This window comes from Eschrichtius robustus, chromosome 10 (genome assembly GCF_028021215.1).
Source record: "Eschrichtius robustus isolate mEscRob2 chromosome 10, mEscRob2.pri, whole genome shotgun sequence".
Lineage (NCBI taxonomy): Eukaryota > Metazoa > Chordata > Mammalia > Artiodactyla > Eschrichtiidae > Eschrichtius > Eschrichtius robustus.
Genome location: NC_090833.1, coordinates 35,153,958 through 35,174,540, shown reverse-complemented (window position 1 = coordinate 35,174,540; position 20,583 = coordinate 35,153,958). Strand labels below are relative to the sequence as shown.

General features: G+C 41.3%; 1 protein-coding gene across 2 annotated transcripts; it reads right to left on the bottom strand.

The window, feature by feature from the left end:
- On the bottom strand, positions 1-13,968 carry SLC25A51 (solute carrier family 25 member 51). 2 transcript variants are annotated; one of them, XM_068554047.1, is made up of 2 exons: positions 13,846-13,968; positions 1-4,414 (listed from the first exon to the last, which is right to left on the bottom strand). In XM_068554047.1, the coding sequence occupies exon 2, from the start codon at positions 4,372-4,374 to the stop codon at positions 3,484-3,486; it is 891 nt and encodes a 296-aa protein (XP_068410148.1). In that variant the 5' UTR covers positions 4,375-4,414; positions 13,846-13,968; the 3' UTR covers positions 1-3,483. The 2 variants fall into 2 exon arrangements, with proteins under 2 accessions (XP_068410148.1, XP_068410147.1); XM_068554046.1 differs by lacking the exon at positions 13,846-13,968 and adding an exon at positions 13,694-13,805.
- Positions 13,969-20,583: the final 6,615 nt, after the last annotated feature.

Below are 20,583 nucleotides of genomic sequence, written 5' to 3'. Positions count from 1 at the left end.
TCAAACAAAAACAACCACTTTTAATAATGAAACTTTAAAAAAGGAAACATGTAGACTCCTCCACAATTTGGGAGCCATTTAGGCAAGCAAATATTCACTATTAGGCAAAAAGACAGCATTAAAAACTAAAAATCCTCAGATTTAAGGGGAATGCCTATTCAAGTCTTTGATACACATTTATAAGCACGTGAGAAAACAAAGACTATTTTAAAAGAAACCAAGTCTGAGTGCTTACCCTTTCTTTAAATGTGATCTCCCACCTCGCTTCCATCTTGACTGCATGCCCCTCACATGACAGTACTTCATCTACACTGAACAGTGTTGGTCAACATGATTGGCTTACCATGAAGCCCTCCAGTACCACCCATTATCCTCTTATTAAGGTTTGTACAGCCTTATAACTGAGTATCACCACTGTAATCAAGCCAGGGAATTTCAGGTCTCCAAAGATGATTATATATGCACAATTCTGTCTCATTGCACAGTTCGTAATATATAGCAGGTGATTATATAACCAACCATAAAGTAAGATGAATACTGACTATTGAGACAAAAGCATCAACTTTGTCTCCAACCATAAATGAAACAAAGACACATACATTTGCCACCATATAGAGGTTGTGTTTACTCTGTAGTACAGTCCTGAGGGCTCATACCACTCTAAGGGTGTTAAGTATAGAATCCATAACATATTTCTGGTGGCATCAGAATGAAGTATAGGAGGCAAGACCAGAAGTGCCCTGTGCTCATGAGCTGTCTGTGCCACGTATGTAACAGAAAGGCCACTTTTAAAGCTTTGCAGATAAAAGTTATTCACTCATGTTTGCCTTTTCAAAATTATTACCATACTAGTTCACGCTGAAGGCAAAAACAACAGAATCTCTTCCTTACTAATAACACATTTTGACTTCTTTTAAATTTCAGACAAAGCTGTTGGCTACCACAAGTTCTGTTGAGTTTTTTGTCAAATTTAAGAAAATATAGGACAACATAAAACCAACCCTGGTAACGTTATTTGCGGTTTGGTCTTCAAAAGCTGTAAAAAGTGACAAAGAAATCAAAAAATGAGTTAAAACCATTAAAAAATATTTGTTTGTAAATGCCACGTTTGAGATAGCAGAAAAGGAAGCATCCTCCTTCAAATTCTCACTTCACTTGTATTTCACAAAAGTGCTTTAGAATTTAGATGTCTATCACCTACATGGAGTGTATAGGCAAAAGGAAGCCCCGTGGAACTGAAGGTCAGTGGAGTCTACTCCCAGGGTCAGCGTGTGACCCCAGGCTAACTCACCAGCCACATGCTGAGCACTCAGATATGCCCAGAAGTGCTGGACACACACGTGAGCGAGGGGGTCAGGCACCACAGTGCCTTTGCCACTCATTCCTGAAACTCAACCCACTTGAAATCCTGACTCTGTTCCATAGGCCAAAGGATGCTACTCTCATTTATTTCGTGTTAAATTCTCGTTTTCTCAAATCCTTACATCTGCATCTTGGTTTCTAGAATTAACTGCCATTTCCAGCACAACGCTGTCAAACAGAGCCTTTGTAAAGCTAGTGAGCTTCATGACTGCCTGGCAAATGCTCGACAACGCCTCCTAATCCTTCACAGCTGGAAGGAGGACGTTCCTGTCATTTGACCAGCCACCCTGCACTGAGAGGTAAACATCTTTTTTGGACTATCTGTCCAGAAACTGAGTAAACTACCATTGAGACCCTGACTTTATTTTGGTCAGCATGTGCACATATTCACATGCAATTACCCAGAAGGATGAAAGACTGGTAATAAAACCCATGTGCTCTGCTCCATGTCAGATGCTGGAAGGTAATCTTAACTACATACTTACAGATGTGGATTTTTAAAAGATTGATAAACCACTTTTCTAGGATGTCTCGTATGTTGTGCTAGTTATTCAACTGGTGTATGAGTCACTTTGCCTTATTTATCTGGGAAAAAGTATTTTAAAATCTGATTCCTTTGACAAGTAAGTTTTTGTCTGTTAGGTAAGGGATAAGTATACTATCCACCAATCACCAACTTCTAGAATTTAAAACTAACCCTTCAAATATCTTTAGTTAGGTTTTATCCTCTCAAACTGTCTTACTGTTTAAATGATAAAATGGTTAAAATTGGGTTCCCAAAACGTAAAGATCATAACAGAAGTCTCTATTTCCAAGAGTAAAATAAAAAAGACAGCTTAACACTGTGGGGTGAAAGCTATCCTGAGTTTTTTTCCCCTTCCCCAGAACACTTAGAAACCAGAAAAAAAATCTAAGGTCCTATTAATAGACTTCCAAAATAAAATTTTATGGAAGTATTATGTTTTTTTTTTAAAGGGAGTTTCAAGAGAACAGGATACTTGACTATGACAAACTACTACTCAAAGGAAAAAATACCAGAACTCCAAAGCTCTTCACTAAGTTGGCAAGAACAATTCAAAGAAGCTGAGCTAAACAGAATTGGATCTGTAATGCAATTACAGGTTTCCCCCGAATTCCTGTGGAACTTTTTGTAAGCCGAAATGGCATAGAGTGAGGAAGCAATCACCTTTTCTTGTAAAAGCAAAAATCATCTTCGTATTTCTTTTGGTTAGTGAAAACACGTACTAATATAGGTCTTTCGTAAAAGCGAAGTGGCGTAAAGGAAACTCTGGAGAAGCGGGGGATACCTGTAATATGAACCTTCTTAATGGGATGAAACACCTTTAACAAAATTTAAGTCTCCACATTTTTTGACAACGAAATAGTGAAATTAATATAAGAATATTTTGGGAAGGTTTAAGGTCATATTGAGAAATACAGAGAAAACTTTCTACCCTAGAAAGCAAAATGGGAGATGTCATTAGTTGCTTTAGTCTACCACATCTAAAGAGAATTAATTTGGATAATGACCATCCCAACAGGTGCTTAGTTTCAAAACGAATACAATTTATCATGAAAATCCTACACATAATAAGCTGCTTTTCTTCTCTCTTCTGCTCCTTTGTCCTACCATGTATATATTTAAGTTAACAAAAACTACCCTTTGTAACTCCTCCTAAAAGCAGAGAAGAAATGGAGTAATAGAAGTAAGCCTGAGAAATCATGGGACCCTAAGAGCCTTTTCTCTGGCTGGTCATGGCCACTTATGCTTCAATACAGAAGACTTTTGGAAAAAAGAATCATGTATCTTGGCTGGTAGCTTCCTTGTCAAAAGCCATCAGATAGACAGCTATTAACCAGGCAATTAGCCTAAAGTTCTCAGATAATGACTAAAAAATACAAACAGACCACCCTCCCCCAAAAAAACTCCCAAAAACCTTAAATTTTCCTACTGAAACCTTTTATTCTGCATTTGTTGGTGCTTAAGAAAAACAGCTTTGCCCGTAATTCATTGTGCCCTGGACTTATAACACCAACTTGTATTTGGCCAATTAGAAACAAGGCCAAACTGCATTCTTCTTAGGTCTATTCAGTTGATTAATGGCACTTAACTGATTTCTTTCATATTATCTTTAACAAGAACTCGTAAGTCGCATTAATTATGCCCCAAGAGATGAGGGACCGATGGTAATTCAGATGGGCACCTCTGAAAAGATTTGTCAGCTTCCTGTCCCGTTCTAGCCAGATTTTTTGGAAAACCTTAGGGAAAGACTGAAATTCCCCACCAATCTGAGATTGCATGCGAGTTTTTACAACATTAACTGGAAAAAACAAGATTCCCAACATGGCACCCAACAGGCCCCCGCAGATAAAATCATTGACCAAATGAGCACTGTGGGTTGTTGCCGTGGGCAGGTGCTCCTTGATGGGACCTCGAAGGCCAAAAAAAAGGACATTGCTGAATCCGTTACGGAAAAGAACAGGCACCAAGCCTCGATAATACTCTCTAATTCCATGGCATTTCAATGCTTTGAAAGCCTGATAAGTGTTTGTAAATTTGTCATGATGCTTGTGGTCTTGAAGCAATGTTTGAACTCTTTCCAATGGAGTGAAAATTGCTTCTGTTGTTCCTGCAAGTACTGCGGCCAGGCTACGGGTTGCAAACTCTGGGGTACTGATATGCTTACGGAGAAGGCAAGATAAATCCTCATACAGACCAAACATAAGTGCCAGTGTAGTCGTCTTCTGCATTAAAGGGGGAAGGATTCCGCGATACAAGTTTCGAAATCCATCCCTCCTCAACTGAAGTACTGCATCCCGGGTTTTGATTCCATACAGCTGTTGCCGAAAGAGGACCTTCTGAATGGGAAATGTGATGGCTATATTGTTGAAAGCCGCACAGCAGCCACACAAGTAATGCCTCATTTCACTAACATTTGCAATATGAGGTGCTATATCTTGCTTTGAAGATGTTAGGATTGGTGGCCTCTTCTCATGAGCTTCTGAATCCATCGTGTTGCTTAAGATCTTCTTCAGGAAGGATTTTTTTAACCTACAAATAATAAAATGATAATAGGTAAACCTTTATATACAGTGCTAATAAACATACGAAAATTTCCCCTAATCCTTCCTCCAATTTCTGGACTCTATTACATTTTTCCCTTTTAAACTAGATCAGTATTTCTTCAAGTATTTTTGGAGGGCCCTGAGGCCCTTCCAGCAGTCCAGGAGGTCCTCCCCTTTCCAACTACATATCCATGTGAGGCTGGATTTTCTGCATATACTTCAACTAAAACAATTTATCACAACAGAACAAATGCAGAGGTAGATATGAGACTCCACCAACCTTTTAAGTCAGACATTAAACAGACTTACAAAACTGTAAAACATACTTATTAATTTTTTAGGGGGGAAATAATTATTTTTCATGAAAATGTGTTGATTATATTAACATGTAATGGGTTTATCATTGTTAAAGTGAATTAATAAATATTTTAAAATTTTGTTTTTATTTCTAAGACCATGAATATTAATCCATACAAATAAAGGCTCTTTGGGGTCCACAAAAATTTTTTAAGTGTAAAGCGGTCCTGAGACCAAAATATTTGAGAACCACTGGACTAGTTCATATGTAATGCCTACACTACATAATGGTACATGCTATTATCCTTCTGAAACAAAGTCCTCTCATGAGAAATAAAATAGCAAGACATACATTCAGTCATTCTGTTCACTAACACTTACTTAGTATCTACTGTAAACTAGGCCCTCTGCTAAGTGCTAGAGATTCAAAGACAAGGAACTTGCAATCTAACAGAAGGCTCTGTCAAGGTATACAATCACTCCACAGTGTAATACCTTCTATGATAAATATATACTATGGGAACACAGGTAAGGGACAGTGAGCATATACTTTGTGAGGTGGAGGCTGGGAGAACAGGGTCAAGGAAGGCCTGCAGGTATATACTAAGCACAATTTTCACATATTTAATGCTCAAAACAACTCCATAAAGTAAACATTATTTTCCCAGTTTTACAAATGGAAAAACCAATACTCATCTTCATCCAAGGTACAGTTAGTAACTGGTGGAGCTGGCATCTTGAAATGAAGTCTGCCTCCAGAGTTCATGTTCCTGCTGTCATACCACAGATGGCAATGACTTTGGGAGGCTGCCCTGGGACAAAGAGTGGCCGTACCAGACCATGCTGAAAAAGATTTGAAGCCTAAATACACAGGCTTAGCCCACTGAGTGGAATGAAGGCAAGGTCCTACCCCTAGAATACATCTGCTTTCTAAAATGGCAAGATCATTCCTTGCCAGTCATCTATAACCTGATTAAAAACAAGAAAAGCACTTAACAGACACTTTCCAAAGAAGATGTACAAATGGCCAACGGACATATGAAAAGATGCTCAACATCACTTATTATCAGAGAAATGCAAATGAAAACCTCATACCCATTAGGACAGCTACTATTAAAAAAAAATAAAAGAAAATAACAAGTGTTAGTGGGGATGTAAAATGGTGCAACCACTATGGAAAAACAGTATGGCAGTTCTTCAAAAAATTAAAAATAGAACTACCATATGATATCATCACCAATCCCACTTCTGGGTATATAGCCAAAAGAATTTATTGTAGGGTCTCCAAGAGATATTTGTACATCCAAGTTCACAGCAGAACTATTCACAAATAGCCAAGAGGTGAAAGCACCCCAAGTGTCCACTGATGAACGAATGGATAAACAAAACATGGTATGTACGTACAACAGAATATTATGTGGCCTTAAAAAGGAAGGAAATCCTGTCACATGCTACAACATGGATGAACCTTGAGGACAAGTGAAATAAGCCAGTCATAAAATGGCAAATACAGTGTAATTCCACTTATATGAGGTACCTAGTCAAATTCATAGAGATGAATAGTGGTTATCAGGGGTTGGGGGAGGTGGGAACAGAGTTATTGTTTAATGGGTATAGTTTCAGTTCTGCAAGATGAAAAATTTCCGGAGATCTGTTTTATAACAATGTAAATATACTTAATGTTACTGAACTTACACTTAAAATTGATTAAGATGGTAAATCTTATGATTTTTTATTTTTAATTTTTTTTTAAATTTATTAATTTTTTTTTGGCTGTGTTGGGTCTTCATTGCTGCGCGTGGACTTTTCCTAGTTGCAGCGAGCGGGGGCTACTCTTTATTGTGGTGCGCGGGCTTCTCATTGTGGTGGTTTCTTTTGTTGTGGAGCACGGGCTCTAGGGCACACGGGCTTCAGTAGTTGTGGTGCGTGGGATCAGTAGTTGTGCCTCGCGGGCTGTAGGGCGCAGGCTCAGTAGTTGTGGCGCATGGGCTTAGTTGCTCCACGGCATGTGGGATCTTCCCAGCCCAGGGCTCGAACTCGTGTCCCCTGCATTGGCAGGCAGACTCCCAACCACTGCACCACCAGGAAAGTCCCTGATTTTTTTTTTTAACCACAGTTTCAATTATAAATAAATAAGAACAAAATAAGTCAGGTAAACCATCTAGCTCTTTGACTTATGACAAAAACAAACAAAAAACAAGTTCCTTTTCTTCCCCCTCCCCATACACACACGCTGCTGTAAACCGCTAAGCATCAGGACAAAAGGTGTTAAAGAGAAATGTCATCATGTGAAGGTAGAGCAGAGTGAGGCATATAATCAGAAAGCATCAGTTCTTGAGGAACTTATATGTGCAGGAGCCACAGACATGTAACATAAAATATGGAACACACATACACGACTCTAATTTTCCTTCTAGAAATATAGCCTAGGGAAATAATTATTAACAAGAGAGGTAGACAAAGACTCAACTATAGGACAATTACAATGCTCTTAACAGAAATACGGAGTAAAAATTAAATGCGCAACAGTAAGGGACACACTGCATAAATTAAGATGTAGCCACCTGATGGGATGTCATATAGGTACTAAAAATAAAGGAGTATTTATATTTAAGGTTCAGTATATTAATTTTGAATTTTTAATAGTATTAATGAAGTTTCAGATAGCAGTGAGTCCTTTTTTTGATCAATAAAGTGTTACAGAAGAAAAAATAAAGGAGAATATTTTCACTGACATGGCACGATCCTGTTTTTATCAATATACATATAGAAAAGCCAAAATAAGTAGTTTACATTTTCTAATTTCATAATAATGCTGTATTTTCCTTTTCTATATTTTTCAAGTTGAATTTGTCTCAATTTACTCTGTTTTCAAAAGTTGGAGACTGAAAAAACTAAGGTCTAATCAGGACAAGGCCAACAGTGACAGAAGGATGTGACAAAGTTCCCAAGTGAACAAAGGCAAATTGCTGTACCTCTCTGAGGCTGTTTCCACAGTTTTAACGGGCCAATGCCACCCACCCTGCACACTGGGGCAGAAGTCAGCTGAAGAGTACAGTGCACCAGGTCCCACTGCTGTTCTGGGGACACAGTGGGCACTGTACTGTTTGTTGTATTTGCTTCATTCAGACTTACAGGATAACATTATCAAGAAGACTTTCATTTACTTTTGTTGGGAATTTCTTCTTCTTTGCCTGCTTTTACACTGGCCTCCTCAGTATACTAAGAGATTTTAATTCAACCAACTTATTCAACTCCTTAACGTTCAGAGATTAGAGATAAAAGGACGCTGGCCTCGGGAGATACGACATGCAAACAATTGGACCACAGTGTGGTAAATGCAACCACAGAAATACATAGAAGGTATAAAGGCCCCACAGAGGAAGGGGTCATTAATTAGCTGTCTGGAGGGAAAGACAGAGGGGTCTGAGGGCTCTGAAAGGTGAATAGGACTCTGGATGCACCTAAGGGTGAGGCACATTTTAGCCAAAGGCAGCACAGGCTAAGGTGTAGGCCCCGTGTCAAAGGAGCAGCGGCATCACATCCCTGAGAAGGGTGTCTGGCTGGAGCTTTAATGTGGGTGCGAGATGGATGGGTGGCAGACAATGATGGAAAAGCAGGCTAGGACCTGCATTACCAGAGACCCTAAGGATGATCCCAAGACCCTCTGATGCTACTATGTACTATTTTTTTCCTTTCTCATGTGAAGCTAATAGAAACATTATTTTCCTAAGCATGTTACACCTAGATCTGTGTGCCCTTTTCCTAGAAGACAGACTACATTAAGAAGAAAATGTAACATCTGTACACTCTAGCCCAATGCCTCTTTGTTTGCAGTTGGAGCTGGCTTGCTATCACATTTCTATTAGAAAAGATAAACATGCCCTCAGTTGAGAAGAATTATGCCTGGAAACCACTGCAGGCCTGAAGTCTGCCATAAGGAAGGTAATAAAAGGGGTCAGGAATCTTCTCCCCGCTATCACCTGGTCACACCTGTAGAACTAGACAGCACCAGAGCCCCAACCTTTCACTGTCCACCCCCAACACCAGGGCAGCCACACTATCCCTGGGCACCAAAACTCTGTGTTCATTTGAATAAACCTCACCTTTGGCAGAGGCTGGAGGAGTGGGACTTGTCTCTAAATGCTGCTTAGCACTATCATGATGGGGAATAAAGGGACAATAAAAAAACTGTCCCCTGACATTCTAAAAATTTGTTCCACTGCAATTTAAATCATCAAAGGAAGGTCTGGCTCAGAGAGAGGAATTATTTCTAACTTTGGCAGGTATTAAAGCAGTTAGATTATGAAGTCACCAATATGCTTCACCAAGAGGCCAGAATCCTTGGAGCTGGGCTGCTCGTAGATCCAATAAAACAACAAATGAATCATTTAAACAAAAATTCACAAAAGAAATGTATATTACTTTAGAAAAAGTTACACATTAAATTTACACATTAAAAATACATTTAATAGAGCAGGACTTCCCTGGTGGCATAGTGGTTAAGAATCTGCCTGCCATTCCCCGGTGGCGCAGTGGTTAAGAATCCACCTGCCAATGCAGGAGACACAGGTTTGAGCCCTGGTCCGGGAAGATTCCACATGCCGCGGAGCAACTAAGCCTGTGCGCCACAACTACTGAGCCCGCGAGCCACAACTACTGAGCCCGTGTGCCTCAACTACTGAAGCCCACACGCCTAGAGCCCGTGCTCCCAACAAGAGACGCCACAATGAGAAGCCTGTGCACCACAACAAAGAGTAGCCCCCACTCGCAGCAACAAGAGAAAAGCCCGCGTACAGCAACGAAGACCCAACGCAGCCAAAAATAAAATAAATAAAATAAAATAAATTTATATTAAAAAAAAAAAAAGAATCCGCCTGCCAATGCAGGGGACACGGGTTTGAGCCGTTCCAGGAAGATCCCACATGCCACGGAGCAACTAAGCCCGCTCACCTAGAGCCCATGCTCTGCACCAAGAGAAGCCACCGCAATGAGAAGCCCACGAACCGCAATGAAGAGTAGACCCCGCTCGCTGCAACTAGAAAAAGCCTGTGCGCAGCAGCAAAGACCCAACGTAGCCAAAAATAAATACATTTAAAAAAAAAATGAAATAATGCTATTTGCAGCAACATGGATGACCCTAGAGATTATCAAACTAAGTGAAGCAAGTCAGAAAGAGAAAGACAAATACCGTTTGATAACACTTATACGTGGAATCTAAAATATGATACAAATGAACTTGAACTTATCTTCCAAATAGAAACAGACTCACAGACATAGAGAACAGACTTATGGTTGCCAAGGGGAAGTGGGTTGGGAAAGGGATGGAGTGGGTGTTTAGGATTAGCAGATGCAAATTATTATATAGAGAATGGATAAACAACAAGGTCCTACTCTATGGCACAGGGAACTATATTCAATATCCTGTGATAAACCATAATGGAAAAGAATATGAAAAAGAATGCATATATGTATAACTGAATCACTATGCTGTACAGCAGAAATTAACACAACACTGTAAATCAACCATGCTTCAATAAAATAAACTAAAAAAAGACATTTAAAAAAGATGTATATTTTTTTAAGAGAAAAATAAAATTGTAAATTAATTAAATACACATACATCCTCTCCTCCAGGCTCACGGTCCCAACCCAGGTCCTCTTCATCTCCTGCCTGACTACTGCCAAAGGCTCCTTACCTAGTAAGTCCGACTCTAGTCACACACTCCATCCCATCCCCACCAACCTATACATCATTTAAAAAATACACAAAAAGAACACACCACTAAGTGAAAAAGGTGTACAACAATGTGCTTAAAAACCTGCTAACAACAGCAGATATCACAATGCTTTGAATGGTTTTGTAGTATTCTATTGAATGGATATATTACATGTAATTTACTCTATCTCCTATTTATGGTCACTGTTTTTTCCTTTTTTCCTTTTAAACAATGCTGCAACGGGCAACTCTGTACCTACACCTGGTGAACTCTCACAAGTTTATCTGTAGGGTAAATCTTTAGAATGGACTGCTGGCTCAAACAGTAATACATTTTATTTATTTATTTTTTAATTTAATTTTTTTATTTTTGGCTGCGTTGGGTCTTCGTTGCTGCATGCGGGCTTTCTCTAGTTGTGGCAAGTGGGGGCTACTCTTCGTTGCGGTGTGCGGGCTTCTCACTGCAGTGGCTTCTCTTGTTGTGGAGCATGGGCTCTAGGCGTGCAGGCTTCACTAGTTGTGGCACGCGGGCTCAGTAGTTGTGGCTCATGGGCTTAGTTGCTCCGTGGCATGTGGGAACTTCCTGGACCAGGGCTTGAACCCATGTCCCCTGCATTGGCAGGAGGATTCTTAACCACTGTGCCACCAGGGAAGCCCAGGAATACATTTTAATTTGATAGCTACGGCCAATTGCCCCCAGAAAACTTACTGTGATTTATATTTCCATTAAGTGTATGCCAGTCCCAGTTGCCCTACCATTTCCAGCACCAGGTATTAAACAGTAATTTCTGGGGCTTCCCTGGTGGCACAGTTGTTAAGAATCTGCCTGCAAATGCGGGGGACATGGGTTCGAGCCCTGGTCTGGGAAGATCCCACATGCCACAGAGCAACTAAGCCGTGTGCGCCACAACTACTGAGCCTGCGCTCTGCAACAAGAGAAGCCACCGCAGTGAGAAGCCCATGCACCGCAGCAAAGAGTGGCCCCCACTCGCCACAACTGTAGAAAGCCCAGGCACAACAATGAAGACCCAACGCAGACAGACAGACATACATACATATATACATACATAAATAAAATTCAGCGTTTTTCATTTTTATTCACCATTTGAGTTTCTTTTAGTACTGTAAAATTTCACATTATCCATTTTTCTGTAGGCACTTTGTTTTTTTCCTTGTTGATCTGGAAAATTTCTTTGTGCATGAAGAAAATCAATCCTAGTTATATTAATCAAGTTGTGGCATATACTTTCCCTACTTTGTATCATTTTTGTGATGCTGAAGTTCCTAATATGGATATGAAATCTACTGATCTTGGCTTCTAGGTTTTGTGTCCTTCATAGAAGGCCTTCGTTATTCTAAAATCATAAACAAGTAATCCATGCTTCCTTCTACAACTTCTATGGTTTCATTTACCATCTGTATTTTAATTTCTCTGGAATTTCAGTATAAGGAATGAAGCAAAGATAAGAGATTGCCTAGAAACTGACTGATGAGCCTTCTTTTCCTCACTGGTTAGCATCATCTAAATACTCACAAGCATCTGCATTTATTTCTGCACTCCACTCTGTTCCACAATAGCCTTGTATTTCTGCTCTAGGTCCAACTGATTTTAACCTACTGTAGCATCAGAATAGATTTCATCATCTAGTAGGGCTTTCCCTTTTACTCTTGTCAGAATCATCAGTTTTCCAGGCTCTCACACTCTTCCAGGTAAATTTTAGTGTATTTTTGTCATATTCCTCCCAAAAATCTTGGTATTTTATAGCAGAAGTGACTATATAAATTTCAAGTACTGTCACTTTTTCAAAATTGAACCTTAAAAAAAAAATTGTACCTTACTTTACAAGGATGTGACATCTTCCTGTTTACTTGTTTCTTTTTACAAACCTTAGCATTTAAAATTTTTTCATATAGACCTTCAAAGGTATTTTACCTTTTCAGTCCCTATTATGAAAGGGTTCTTTTCTTCCAATTAATTTTCTAACTGCTTTTTGTCTGCATATGAAAAAGCTACCAATTCCTGTGTATTAAAGTTAGAAGCAGCCAATAGTCCTCTATTTCTCAGTTTTTTGGTGGATTTGCTTGTTTCTACTATATATCACAAATAATTCTGCCTTCTCCTTTATAGTATGCATCCTCTCTTCTTATTGGATTGGCATATACCTCCTGAACAAAATTAAATTATGGTAATAGTAAACATCCTTATACTTTGACATCTGTGACAACTCCACAGGGATTAACTGTGAAGCATGACACCAGCTTTTGGTTTGAGGAGGAAGTTCTTGTCATCTGAGTGTTCACAATCCAAGTCCTAGCAGTTTCAAGTTTACAGAGGGAAACAAGTCATCATGACACAAAAATATTCACTAATCAATTGGCCCATATAAAATTTGTTCCCTCTCAAGTAATATTCCGTTTGCCATCTATCCCTGCCCATCTTTAGGACTGTTCTGCAAACATGAAGTGGAGCATGTCTTCCCAGTACTATCATATAATTTCATCTGACAAATTACACTATTAACTCCCCAAACTTCATTCTGCATTCATTCTAAGAATCAGTATATCTGCAATTATAATTGAAGCCCCTGCCCCCTGTTACTTACTAGGAAATTGTGTTTCCCATTAAAAATGGATTCCATTTTTCTAGTACTAATGGTCAACTGATAATAAGGGTCTCCTAGAATTTCCAAACACGGGAGGGATATACATTGATTCCTGTTTTACTACCACCTCCACCCCTTTCCACTGCCACTAAGTCAGGAATCTATCTTGAACTTTGGTCAGATGCTTTTACGGAGCTACTAAGAAGATCATACGGATACTGGAAACAGAGCCAGTGTAATATTTAACAGATACAGTTAATTGCCTGGGTTCAAATTCTGGCTCCACTACAAATCTATTGTGTGACCTTCAGCAAGTTACTCAATGTCTCTGTGGCTTAGTTTCCTCATTTATAAAATAAGAATGTTACCTACCTCATAGGCCAGCCAATTAACTGAATTAATACATGTGAAGCACCCAGGAAAGTAGTCTACAGCACAGTAGGTGGCTCAACAAGGATAAACTATTATTATTGTTCTTTTCTGATGTATTTATTTGGTGTATACATTAGTGTATTTCTTGCCCTTGCAATATGGAGGTGAATCCTACTTGGCCACAGTGAAATATTCCTTTAATGTATCACTAAATACAGTTTGCTAACATTTTATTTTAAAATTTTAAAATTTCACATCACTATTCATAACATACCAAGTTTCCAATTTCAGTACTATCTTCATGTCAAGTTCAGGTGTCAATGTCCCACTGGCTTTGTAAAAGAAATCTGTCATTTTTCCTTCTTTAAGCTGGTGAACAATTTAAATCTTATAATTATCTTTTTCTTGAAAGTTAAAAGAATTCACCTGAAACACCATCTGGGACTGGTGTTTTGGGGGATGGTAGCTTTTTGATAACTTTCTCAATTTCGTCCATTGTTAGGTCTGTTAGGTTCTCTCTTCTGGAGTCAACTTTGATAACTGGATTTCCTTTAAGAAAAAAAAAAAAGTCTGGTTTATTTATATAGTCTTATAAAGCACTTGTTGTTTTAAAAAAACACTTCTAATCTTGTGTGCCTATATTCCCTTTTTTCTTGAGCAGGGTAGTCAGTTTACCTAATTCACATTCCTCTCATCCCAGCAAAGAACCAGTTCTTAAATTTACCAATTTTACTATTTTTCAGTTTTTAAATTTGTTTTTCCTCTTTATCATCTCATTTCTCCTGCTTTGTCTGGGTTTATGTTCTTCTAATTTACTGAAGGGAAATTTCTTATTTTTATTTATTCTTTGTTTCATAATTTGAGTGTTTAAGGCTATGTATTTTGCTTTAAGCAAAACCTTCACTATTACTTTTTAAGACAGTCCATGGAGAGTTTTGGTCTAATTGGCAGTCACCTTACCATCTGTACCATCTAGTGTTTCTTCACCACAGTGGCTTTGACCTGGGGTGATATGCACCCTTTCCAGAGTCCAGGCCTGTTTAGGCTTCGTGCATCGCAGCATATCCTTAATTTATGCTCCGGAGAAGAGCATCTTTCTCGTGGCCCACAGGAAAGATCCTGCAGGGATGGACCCTGATATCTGGCAACTAGCCGCCAGTCTTAAAAGGTTTGATGACAAGTACACCTTGAGGTTGACCTTCATCAGTGGCAGAACAAAGCAGCAGCAGGCAGCCAAGTTCACCAAGTCCATTGCTAAGTTTTTTGACCACAGCAGGACACTGGTCATGATGCATACGAGCCTGAAGTATCCAGGCTCCATAACAGTCTCACCCCAGAAAGAAAAATAAAATAGCCACTTCTAAAAGCAGCCATCTTTCTGCTGGATCATGCTGAAATACAGGGTGAGGGGGAAAGAAACTGAGATCTTAAAATGAAGAAAGAAAGAAATGTTAAAAATGTCCCTGTTTTGTTCTGAACTTTTAGTCCATCCAGGAAAAACAGGATTTTCCAGCACAGATATGAGAAGTTGTAGCTCTGATATCTAGGTGGGAACTCCCTAACCTGCTGCTCCCATTGTTCTGACGTGCTTTTCTAGAAGAGCATTTTTCCTAAAAGCTGTATAGACTTCCTCGACACCTGAATTACTTCATGTAGTATTAGCATTGTGCCAAGGAGCATCTGAAGACTCAATTTTTAAACTTGTTAACCTGTTGCTGACTAATTGTGCTAACTCCCCTTTCGACACCTGTTTCCCTTAATTCAGATACAACTCCTTATGTATGATAGCTGTCCTTCACACACAGCTTTTGTGAGTATGCATAAATCTGACTTAGGGAGAATTGAAAAAACAAACAAACAAAAAAACCCCCACAGCTTTTTAATTTGTTCAAAACAGACATTCTGTCTGTTACATTTTGTGCTCTTAACCAGTGAAAGGAATCAATGGCATTTTAAGAAAAATTGTTCTATAAATGCTTGAGAAGTTTGCCAGGGTACAAAGTTTGATAATTATTAATCAATTAGTCTTCTACATCCTTACTTCTTATCATTTCAGCTGCCAGACAGGAGTTTAAACTCTTATCAGTACTATACTTGCCAATCTAAGATTAACCAACATTTAAAAAACAATTTAGCATAGAAATACTTTATGTAATGCTTTGCTCTTTTTCAGTTTCAGGACTAAATGTTAAAATCAACAGAAATATCCAGATTTATGTGTTATTATACCATAACACGTTGTGACAATTTATGAATGTAAAAAAGTTTCATTTTTACATACTGAACACATAACAATATATTTTAAATTATAAAGTCACTACCTACCAGCTATTTAACGATGTATGTTCCTTGATAACACAAACCAAGTTACTTATACACTTGAACAACAAAATTTTGTCCATGTTCACTTTTAATTTTTACTGGAATGGCACTTGCATTACTTTCCAAAATTTTGCAAATTAAAGTTACTTCAACTAGTTTTGTCATGACTCTTCGGGTCTGTTATTAAACAGATAGAAAACTGTGGCTAACAGAAGTTAGCCAGTCATTTATTGACCGCTGTACTGAACTATTCTAAGAAATTTAAAGAACATTAGTGTACATTTAGGGTCTCAGATTTTTAAAAACAGGCCTGGACATAGGAAAAAGGAATGTAATGAAACCTTTCCAGACTTTACAGATTTAAAGCTTTCCCCCTCATTTTGTCCTACACACCAGGATCGTGTGAATAGGTTCTTAATTTGGCAAGAGAAGAAAGGCTAGTGTGCACAGTATTCTGTAGCAATGGACTTTAAAATTTTTCATGTTTATTCTGTGAACATGACTAAATTTCTTTGCTAAACTTCTCTAGATTTAAATTCTTTAACATGTATAATAAGTCTTTGCAATTTATTGCAAAATTTATCTACCATAACTTTACACTTGTTTGCTACCTAAAACACTCAACCTATGTCAACATTAGGAAACAAAGTTAATTAAGCTGACTTTCAAGCAACTCCAAGTGTCAAACTTCTGTGGCATAAGAAAACAGTGTAAAGTCTAAATGCTCACTGTAATTTATAGCCCACGTGGATAAGACCGAGATGTGCTCCATCACAAAGGTCTCTGTGCAAAAACTGGGGAGAAAGCAATTGTTATTCTCAAAGGATGTTAACTCCCACAAGTCAGCAGGTCTGAGTCAGCATTCAAGGACAAGATTAAACTGGGTTCTAGTCCTAGTTAGGACACTATCTTGTTACTATAAATACAAAGCAATGTCTACAATTTAAAAATCCATTTCTCTGGGCTTACTTTAATCTACCAAAGGAGAGACCAGACAAGTCCACTCCTCTTAAAAGTAACAACTTGTGATCTTTCCCCGAGATGCACTCAAGGTGACTCCAGATCCAAAGCGCCCCACCTGTGCTCTGGAACCACTAGCGGACCTGACCGGTCCTAGCACCCTTTGATTTTATGGAATCCTTTCGAAACAAGGTCAGAGGAAGCTCAGACTAGAAAGGGCACTACACACTTATTGAAGGTTTTCTGTTTCACAGCTTGCAGGTAGAGAAACAGAAGGTGGAGATTAAGACCAGCCGTGTACAGCTCTAAGGAGCAAACAAACAAACAAACAAAAAGGGTAAATATAGCTGAGGCATCGACACGCTCCACCTAGATAAGCTTAATACTAAATAATTGGTACACAGATTTTCAGTTAACAACAATGCCCCCCACATCTCCAAAAAAAGCACTGTACCACCGAGTTTCCCACAACGCGAAGCAACATGGTGTCGCAGAATAACCATTGTCTGGCTGTGTGGCTGAACTTACCGCTCTCCAGGCGTCCATTTCCCCGGTCTGTGGTAAGGGGGAGGGGAGGGTGGCGGACGGGGTCGACCAGGCCCCTTCCGTCCCGGATATTCAACGGAGCCAGGGGTCCCGGAATCCCAGACCCCGAGGGGGAAGGCTCCCTTCCGCGGTCCCAACGCCGCTCTCCCGGGCCGCAGGCAAAGCCCGGCCCCTCCCCGCCCCGCTCTCGATGCGCGCCGGGAGGCACCTTCCTTCCTGGGGCGCGCCCAAATGAACGCACTGCCTCCTCCGCCGGAAAGGCTCGTTCCGGCAGTCGGACGGCGCTCCCGGCCCAGCGAAGCCCGGCAGCGGGCGGCAGAGCTGGGAGGCAAGAGCTGGGCCCTGCGGCAGCAGGTCCCACCCGGGATGGCGCGCGAGGGAACGGCGGGGCGCACCGGGGGGGGCGCACTGCGCGCGCGCGCGGCGGGGTGGGGAGGGTGAGTCCTCAACGGCCGCGCCAGAGGGCCGTGCAGGCAGCCTCCTCAGACCCTCTTTCGTGCTTCCACTCACTCCACGCGGAGGCCGGGGGAGCCCCGTGCTTTCCTCTCGGCCGCTTCCTGTACTCACCCATCGCCCCGGGCGCCCGGCTCCACGCCCAGTAGCGACCCGCCTGCAGGCTGGCGAGCTCGCGAGCCCGCGAGCCACCGAGCCGGCGCAGGCGCAGACCTTGACCGACCCGAGCTCGGGGCGGAGCGTGACGCGCTCTTTTCCGCCGAGCCCGGTCACGTGAGGGAGACGCTGCGGCGCCGCCTCTCTCTAAACCCTCGGAGGGTCGAGTGACGCCGGCCAACTCCTGGCAGCGGTTCGGCGCGGCAGGGCAGGTGTAGGGTCACCCATCACACCTATTGTCAGGCTTTCGGGTTCCGCTTGCTGGAATACCGTACCCTTGCTGCCGTACGGTGGCCTTGCCGTGCCACAAACAGCCAACGCGTTCTCTAGTGCGCAGCCTGCGGGAGGACCACTGGGAAGTGATAGTGTGGGTGGCAAGCGCACGTGCGCCTAGGCCTTGAAAGTCCCCGCCTCGCTTCCCTTTGTATCCTAGGTTAGATTTCATCAAACCCTCGGAGTGGCCTTGTGTCAGCTACTGATAACTGCAGTTCACAGAACACCTGTGTGTACTTTAGAATATACAAATCATTAAAAAACACTGTTTCTTTTCAGTCTCAGACAACTTGCACGTCTTGGACTTCACTGCACCCGGAGTTAGGAGGCCTAGGTCAAGTCATAGCCCTGACCCTTGCTGGGGGTGACCTCGGACAAGTCACTGGTCCCTGAGCCCCAGATCTCTGAAAAGTAACGCCGGCCTTGCATGCATCCTTTGGCCCTTGTAAGAATCACTGGGAATAATGATCTGACTCTAACTTATAAACTGGAAGGCACACAGATGTGAGGGGTTGAAGGAAACGGAAAGGTCAGCCTGGAGAGCAACAGCGAGGCTCCTCAGGAGGCTCATCCAATATGTGAAGCGTATGCTCTTCACTTGGGATTAGTCCAATAAGCAACTCCACTGGAGTGAAATACGGTATGGCTATAGGTGGGTGGCTCTCCTGGCCCACTTCCCCTGAGAGCACTTTGTAGATATTGACTCCAAAATTTTGTCTCATCTGCTTGAGCTGGCCTGATTAACTGCTTCTTGGGATGTGAGAGATCATGCTACCTAATTTCAGCAAATGTTCTGCTGAGGTACCTACTGTGTGCCATTGTGTTCTCTTCGGGGAACTTAGAGTCCAATGAAGGATATAAAAACAAAAACTCTGGAAGTTCAGATGCATGAGGGGCCTTTCCCCTTAAGAGAGAACTAGGGATGGCTTCATAGGGGAGGAGGTGTTTGAACTGTGCCTTGGAAGATGAATGAGTGGAACTTGGACTAGCAGAGAAAGTCATAGCAGCAGGAGATAAGATTGTAAAAGTCAGGTGGTGGGGTCTGATAGTGCAAATATTGACTGTCAGATGCAGGCACCTGGCATCTAATTAGTGTGCAGAGAGAGATTTGGGGCTCCACAGGATAATGACAAGGCCACGCAGTAGCTTGGAGTGTTTAAAATCGGGCAACAGTTGGGGAAAGGCATTTATGTCAGAATTATGTTTGCCCTGTCTTGTGTGAACTCCTATTCAGATGTATTATTCGAAAAATAAATAAATCAGGCAGGCGTCCAGCATGTTCATAAGCATAAATAATTCATTTCAGATTAGAATAGAGAGGTTATTCTCCTGTGGTAAAACCCGAAGAGGAGGCAAAGATTGAAATTAAACACACAATTGGGGGACAACAGACTTGAAAGAGTAGGGGAATCCAGGTTGACAGGCACACGCGTGTCTGGAGCTGAGCCAGTCTGTTTCTTTTATGCTGCAGGCCACAGCGCTGGCCTCTGCTCCTCCAGCTCTTAGTTCCTCGTCAGAAACCTCCCAGGTCCTTAATTGGCTCTTCTTGGGCATATGAATGTTGGAGATAAAAAACCTCTATTTTCTGATTCAGGATTCATCATAAAGTTATCCTTTCATTTTTCTGTCCTCATCCACTCATTGTTTTATTCATTCTTCAGTCTCTTATTAAACTGTTTTCCATACCTCCAGCCTCCATATCAGCTGTCGGATAACATCCTCTAACTCAGTTTTGATCATCTCAGTCCTCAGCTTAAAAACTTCCAAGGGTTCCCTCTTGCCTCCTCAACAAATCCAAACTCCTTAACTTGGCTCAGGGGCTCTCGATGTCCTGGCCCCTCTACCTAATCTGTTCACCTCGTCTCCAGCTACATTCTGTGCTTCAGCCATGCGTAGTCTCTCAATGTTTTGCAAATCCTTGTTTCTTAGACCTTTTCCCCCCCTTTCACCACTGACTCTCAGCAATCAAACATGTTAACCCTTCAAGGCCCTTTGCCTTCTCCCCTGAAAAGCATTCTCTGATTAACCTGGGCAAACTTGGTTGCTCTTGCCTTTGCCTTCCCATAGCACAAAGTTTGGGGCACCCTAATATCTGCTTATGTTATAATCATTTGTGAAGGTGTCTGTCTCCCTTTCCTACTAGGGCAGAGCTGTCTGAGTTGGTTCTGACCCTCCAGCTCAGTGCTTGGCAAAAAGGGTGTTTGCCCAAATAAAATGCTGGTGGAGAGGGTCTGGGTTCCTAGGAACAGGGCCATGGGAATGTTGCTGTTGGATCTTTGCTTAAGCACCCTCTACTCCCCCTCCCCCTCCCACCAAAATGCTTTCTAGAAACTTGTCTAGTGCACTCAGGCTCTATGGGCCCTTATGTCCACAAAAACAGCTTTACGCAAGCTGTCATCGGAGCCTTGGCTACCGTGAGTGGCTCTGCCCAGATAAGGTCACCAGCAGTGTTTC

Excerpts from the sequence above, each read along its gene's own strand:
- SLC25A51 (XM_068554046.1), bottom strand. The coding sequence starts at position 13,773 with ATGACAGATTTCTTTTACAAAGCCAGTGGGACATTGACACCTGAACTT. Across the intron at positions 4,415-13,693 it reads GTACTGAAATTGGAAACTTG|GTTAAAAAAATCCTTCCTGA; the intron begins GTATGTTATGAA and ends TATTATTTGTAG.